This window comes from Geospiza fortis, unplaced genomic scaffold, assembly GCF_000277835.1.
Source record: "Geospiza fortis unplaced genomic scaffold, GeoFor_1.0 scaffold206, whole genome shotgun sequence".
Classification (NCBI taxonomy): Eukaryota; Metazoa; Chordata; class Aves; order Passeriformes; family Thraupidae; genus Geospiza; species Geospiza fortis.
In genome coordinates, this window is record NW_005054311.1 from 7,933,316 (window position 1) to 7,940,080 (window position 6,765).

At 44.8% G+C, this 6,765-nt stretch overlaps 1 protein-coding gene across 1 annotated transcript; it reads left to right on the top strand.

Moving 5' to 3' along the window:
* Positions 1-3: 3 nt before the first annotated feature.
* On the top strand, positions 4-2,834 carry ALG2 (ALG2 alpha-1,3/1,6-mannosyltransferase; the record flags this gene model as incomplete). Its single annotated transcript, XM_005419342.2, has 2 exons — positions 4-87; positions 1,907-2,834. Coding segments are annotated over 2 exons (987 nt in total), but the record flags the coding sequence as incomplete, so codon positions are not given.
* Positions 2,835-6,765: the final 3,931 nt, after the last annotated feature.

A 6,765-nucleotide genomic window follows, 5' to 3' on the forward strand; every position in this document is an offset into this window, starting at 1 on the left:
CTGTGCGCCGCCCTGCGCATGGCCTTCGTGGCGCTCTACGTGCTGCTGCTCAGCGGAGAGACCTTCGACGCCTTCGTGTGCGACCAGGTGCGGGCATGGCCATGGGGACGGGATCGCCGCTGCCGCTGGCCCGACTGGAGGCGGGGGTGCTGGTGGGCTGCTCTTCACAGAATCACAGAATTGCTAGGGTTGGAAGTGTCGTCTGGTGATCATCTACTCCAAACCCCCTGCCAAAGCAGGGTCACCTGCAGCAGGTGTTGCAGGAACGCGTCCAGATGGGTTTGGAATGTCTCCAGAGAAGGAGACTCCATGACCTCCCTGGGCAGCGTTTTCCAGTGCTCTGCCACCCTCAAAGTAAAGAAGTTCTTCATGTGGATGTAGAAGTTCTTGTGTTTTAGTTTATGGCCACTGCTGGTCCTGTCATTCACTAAAGAGTCTGGCAGCATCCTCTTGAGACGAGATCCACCTTTGAGATATTTATATGAATTGTCTCCTAGTCTTCTCTCCTCTAGACTAAACTAGCACAGTCCTGCAGTCTCTCTGTAAGAGACATGCTCCAGAATCCTGGAGTATCAAATTCCCACAAAATGGGATTCATTATTGCGTGTGCAACGAGCCAATAATGATGCACTCAATAGAGAAACATCAACTTCAGATCTGTGCAAGCCTGGCTGCTGCACTGTGGTTTACAAATCAAGGACACCCCATCAGGCTTTCTGTGCCATCTTTTATACACAGAAATTCAGTTAGTAACTTCCTAAGAGTGGCACCTCATAATGTTGTGGTTGGTTAATAGTTTCCAGAGAAGGGAAGTGAAGCTGGAGGATGATCTGGAGCACAAGTCTTATGAGGCTGAGGGAACTGGGTTGTTTAGCTGGGAGAAAAGGAGGCTCAGGGGGACCTTATCACCCTCTATAACTGCCTGAAAGGATGTTCTAGCAGGTGGGGATTGGTCTCCCTGACAGCTAGTGACAAGATGAAAGAACATAGTCTTAAGCTGCACCAGGGGAGACTTAGCTTCGACATTAGGAAGAATTTCTTCAGAGAGGGTGATTGATTATACATTGAAATGGACTGCCCAAGGAGGTGATGGAGTCACTGGCCCTGGATATATTTAAGGAAAGACTGGATGTGGCCCTTTGTGCCATGGTCTCGTTGACACAGTGGTGTTGCGTCATCGTTGGAACTTGGTGATCTCTTTTCCAACCTAATTGATTCTGTGATTCTGTGTAAGTTACATGTGCCCAGTTAACTTCTACACTTGCTTGGGGAAATGGTCTTCACCTGAGCAGGGGTCTTTCTGACCTGTGAGTGTGTTCTGTAGTGTTATAATGAACATAGTTTAGCTATAGGATACACGGACCTTGAGTATTTTGCAAAGTTAGCAATGTATACATAGACATAAATCAACATCTTGATTTACTACATCTTTAAGGCTTGTTAGTTCCAGGATGTCGTGACTAAGGGATGCTAGCTGCTGAGATGAGGTCTTCTTTCTTGCTGATTAGGCTTGAAAGTGTACAAAGATCTTACATCAAGGAACATCCTGACTTCAGATAATCTTGACCTATTCCGCATTTTGCAATTTACATCTTACATTCTGGGGCAGCTGGAGAGAGGATGCCACTGCTGCTTGAACTCTGCTCCCAGCACCCCTGGTAGTGGCGGAAAGAAGTGCTTGGAGAAGTCCTGGGGCTTGATGGGGAGCTGGGAGAAATTATAGGGCCGCAAGAGGTCCTGGATGAAGGAGTACAACTTGATGTGCTTGTGTGGGGGAAAGGGAGAAGGCACTTGGCTTGCAAAGTAGTGGCTCTCAGAGCATGGCTTTGAAATCACATGTGCACTCTGGTGACACTGACACAAACAATTAACCTCACCTCTTGTCCCATCTCTCTGGTTGCACTAGGTGTCTGCCTGCATTCCTGTGCTTAGACTGGCCAGAACCCGTAAGAAGGTTTTGTTTTACTGTCACTTTCCCGATCAGCTCCTGACCAAGAGAGAATCTTTCCTGAAGCGCCTCTACAGACTGCCGCTTGACTGGCTGGAGGAGTACACAACTGGCATGGCAGACTGCATCGTTGTGAACAGCAAGTTCACTGCCAGCGTGTTCAAAGACACATTTAAGTCCCTGTCACACATAAACCCAGATGTCCTCTACCCATCACTCAACATCAGTAGCTTTGAAGAAATTGTTCCTGCAGACATAGCTGATCTGATACCGAAAAAGAAAAAGTTCTTGTTTCTTTCCATTAATAGGTATGAGAGAAAAAAGAATCTGGCGTTGGCTCTCGAAGCTTTGCACGAACTTCGAGGGAGACTTGATTCCCATGAGTGGGATGAAGTTCACCTGGTTATGGCAGGTGGTTATGATAAGCGAGTTCTGGAAAACGTGGAGCACTATGAAGAGCTGAGGAGACTCTCAGCCAAACTTGATGTTAATGACCATGTGACTTTTCTGAGATCATTCTCAGATGAACAGAAAATCTCTCTTTTTAGTAACTCTGTGTGTGTGCTTTATACACCAAGCAATGAACATTTTGGCATTGTCCCTTTGGAGGCAATGTATATGAGATGTCCAGTTATAGCAGTTAATTCAGGTGGTCCTTTAGAATCAATCTCGCATAATGTTACAGGATTTTTGTGTGATCCTCTTCCAACGCAATTCGCAGATGCCATGGAAAAAATTGTGAGAGATCCTCTCTTAAAGGACACAATGGGAGCAGCTGGGAGAGTGAGAGTTATGGAAAAATTTTCTTCAGAAGCTTTCTCAGAACAGCTGTACCAATACATACGCAGATTAACAGAATAAAATTCTATTCCTACGTTATATTTTACAACATTGTGTCTCTCATTTGTGTAGGGGACCAGTATTCATTGTGACTAATGAAGAATTAGGGATATCTAAATGTCCTTGTTTTGGTTCTTGTGCTGCCTTATGTCACTTGACACATAGAAGGAGCAAAACATGTCCCACTGTGTCATTAGAAGGTTGAAATTTTCATGTGGTAGACTGATCTGCCATTGCAGGAGTTCTTTTGTGTACTGTGCCTTGGAAAAATGCAGAGTTTCATGGCAGTAACTTATTGCAGGAAAATTACTGCATGTTTTATTCAATACTGTATGGAATGGCTGATTCAACTTAGAAAATTTGGATTTGTCCAGATAAGACACACACAGCCTTATTTTTATGTATGTAAAATGGTCATCAGTAATTTGTAATAAAAGGGCTATCTCAGATGAGGTATGGAGAGAATTGCACAGTCCAACCAAATGCATGTTTCAAAAACCCAGCAGTGTTAGGATTATGAATGGTATGGTTTTTAAATGACTGAGCATTACTGTGCTTGCCCAGTTGCACTGGGTTGTCACACTGGGTGTCAGAAAAGCATACAGGTGTGTGAGCAGGAGGAAGTGAGGCTAGAATAACACCAAGGATATCAGACTACCTCAGGGAAAAAGGTTAGTGCTGAAAGCTATGTTTGTTCGTTACCTGCAATGCTTGAGGAAGTAGTTTTACTTTGGGAATTTCTGTAGGTTTGTAGGTAATTAAATTATTTTCTCTATATTTAACATTTTATTCTAAATGACAGCACACTTTTAAAAAAGGTCTTAATCTGGACAGGCAATAAAGACATTTTATTTTGCCTAATTTAGTGGCAACTTTATGTTTTCCTAATGCAGTGAGTGCACAAGTGACAGTACTGTGATATTTTTTCCCAATCTGGTCTGGGGAAAGGAATATATTTTTTGTTCCTCTATCTCTCTTCTAGTGCATACTTATTAGTTGATGGTTCTGTTTGTTATAACACACATAATCCATACAATTAAATTTTAAGTGTGAAAATAGATCTAGTGAAATCCAGTGTTACCTATAAAATACAATTTGCAGTGTGGTATGAAATAAAATTTGTGGTCTGAATTCTGCAATTTCTATATAAGGTAGTTTCAGGCATTTCCACATTAGTACTTCACAGCAGAGAGACCATTATTTTTGTTGCTTAGGACCAAAACCCACATCTCAGTATACTTATAAGGCTTTTATTTGAAGTAAAACAAACAAAAATCAAAGTCTGTCATTGTCTTTAATCAAGAAGTTCGAACACTGATTTTTATTTGTTATGGAGTGAGAGCAGATGGTCTCACAGGCCCCGTTTCCTACATTTCTATTCAGTCACAATTTAGGCAAGCCTAAATCTATATTCTTGCAAGCCTATTCCTTCATTTCTACTCCATTCCCACCCTTAAAAGTTTTCCTAAATCTTTGTGCAACCTTTTCATCATGGATGTGGCAATGGATGACTGAAGGACCAGAGAAGACAGTGAGGACTATCTGTGGTCAGATAAACACCCTCAAGACATGTTTGGCCACAGTTTTAAGTTCCATTTAGAAGGTACAAGGTGGTTAGGGCCAATTCCTATGCCTGCTTAGTCTGTGTTACGTTCTCCTCTCTCAGTTATGCTGGGGTTAACCTGGAGCCTTAAGAGACACACTGGTGCAAGCTTGCCAGCATAGCTGCAGGGGTAGCTCTGTTTCTGCTCCAGCCTTGGCCTCCAGCCCTTTGCTGAGCTGTGTTGCTGGCAGGCATGTGCCTAGTCCTATAACCTGCAGCTTCTGTTCACTGAATTTCATGGATTCCACTTGGACCTGACCTGCTGTCCAACATTTACCTGATGATTGCTGTGACTGTCAGCAGCTGCTACTGTCACCAGGCTGCCCCACTTGGGTACTGTGCCCTGGTCGGTGAGGTCACTGTCCTGTGGTGTGATCTCCCCTGACTTTTCACTGCCATCCCTTGCAGAGCAGCCCCAGTCCTGATGCTTCATGGCAGGTAGGTTGGACCACCTCAGTCCTGAGGCTGCCTGCGTGGAGCCTGGCCTTCAGGCTTCGCATCAGCTGCAGATTAGGCTCAGACTCCTGCAGGAACCTGTGGTCAATGTGTAGGAGTGTGGCAGAGCACTGCAGGCTGCTTCAAGATCTCTTGCTTTCCATCTTGAGGAGCCTGATCTAGGAAGAGATATCCCTGTCCATTGAGGGAGGGTTGGATGACGGTCTTTAAAAGTCCCAGCCACCTTTCTGTGGTTTTATGGTCTTCCAGAACCATTCAGTGGGGACTGCACAATTATATTAAGATTTATTAGTTAGATATCGCTAATCTTCACAGCCCATCCAGGTACTATATATCCCAAGGGACATTAGGTGATCAGCAGTAGTAATAGCCCAGAGCAATGTGGATTGTGACTGTGTGGAAGACAGTGGCCATGGGGTCCAAAACCAGGTCACTTAGTTCATTTAAACAGTTTTTGGAGGGACCACAACTGCAGTGGCTAAGCACTGGAGTGCTGGAGCTCCATCAGGGGAAGTAATAATACACAATAAATACACAAATCAGTTGACTCTGGAAACTGTGTATGAAAAGCAAGACCCTTTAAAGTCTATGTCTGTATGTGACCCTCAAAATGAGATGGTTAGGACTGGCCTACCCCAGAGCTTGGGCTTGTTCTGGTGGTAGGGCAGAATAGAAGCACCACTCTTGGTTCTTGTGTTGCCTCAAGAGTGCGCTACCACTCCTCAGAGGCAGCTTCGATTGCCAGGTCCTGTTTGTCTCAGATGTAAAATTCCTATTTGTGGGAGTGATCTGTCTAAAGAAAAAGACATGGGGGCATGGCTCCTGCTTTGGGGTTGACTGGGGGACAGTACAGCCCCTATGGCCCAGAGACATCTGTTTCCATAGTGAAATGCCAGCCAAGACTTCAGCAGGACAGTAAGGCAGGATGTGGTGACTGCATCTTTCTGTTCCTCAGGAGCTTTGTGTGCTTCTCACACCCATGGGAAGTGAGATCCCTTTGAGGAAGGTAGCACTAGAAGAGCCATGACACCGGAAAAGCCTGTTTTGAACCATCAGAAGAAGCTGGCAAACTCTAAGAAGCGCTGCACTTCCTGCATGCTAGAGGGGAATGAGCGGAAAAGTTCTTTCTGAACCAGATACAGACACTATGAGGATCTTGTGGTACTGTTTGGTCTCTCCTGTGCTCTGACCACCTTCCATGGTTCTGCACATTGTGTGCTGCATAGTCTGCTTGATAACTGTGTAGTGGTATTCTCAGCATCTTCATGTTGTCCAGCGCTCAACAGGCACATAGGCTAGGACAGGGATGTCCTAAGTCACTTCCGGCAGTGGTGACTCCGCATCAAACCCCAGGAATCAGCTCTTTTCAACAGCACAGGGTAGAGATCCTGGCATACCTGGTGGACCCTGACTACTGGCATGTTGATCCCAGATAGGTTGAAGCCACCTTAAAATGGCAAGCTCCTGTGAAGGGTCAGAAAGACCCATACTTTTTTTTGACCAAAAATGTGGAATACTGGCAGTGGAGGTAGAGTGTCAGATCCAGAAATTAAATCTGTGATTGTTGTTAAATGTTTTCAGATTCTGCTGTGACTTGTGTTTTTATGGTCTCATGAGCCCTGAGGTTGGCTCAGTTGATGAAAGCAGGATGCTAATAATGTCAAAGTGGTGGGCTTGATCTAGCATGGGCCATTCACTTAAGAGTCAGACTCAATGGTCCATGTGGATCCTTTCCAACTCAGACTATTTGGTGATCCTGTGAGGGTATTTTTCTTTTCTCTTGAGCATCTGTTCATTTAATCTCATAGGGTCATAGAATCATGGAGTGGTTAGGGTTGGAAGAGATATTAAAGATCATCTTGCTCCAACCACTCTGCCATGGGCAGAGTCACCCACCACCAAACCAAAGCTGGTTGCT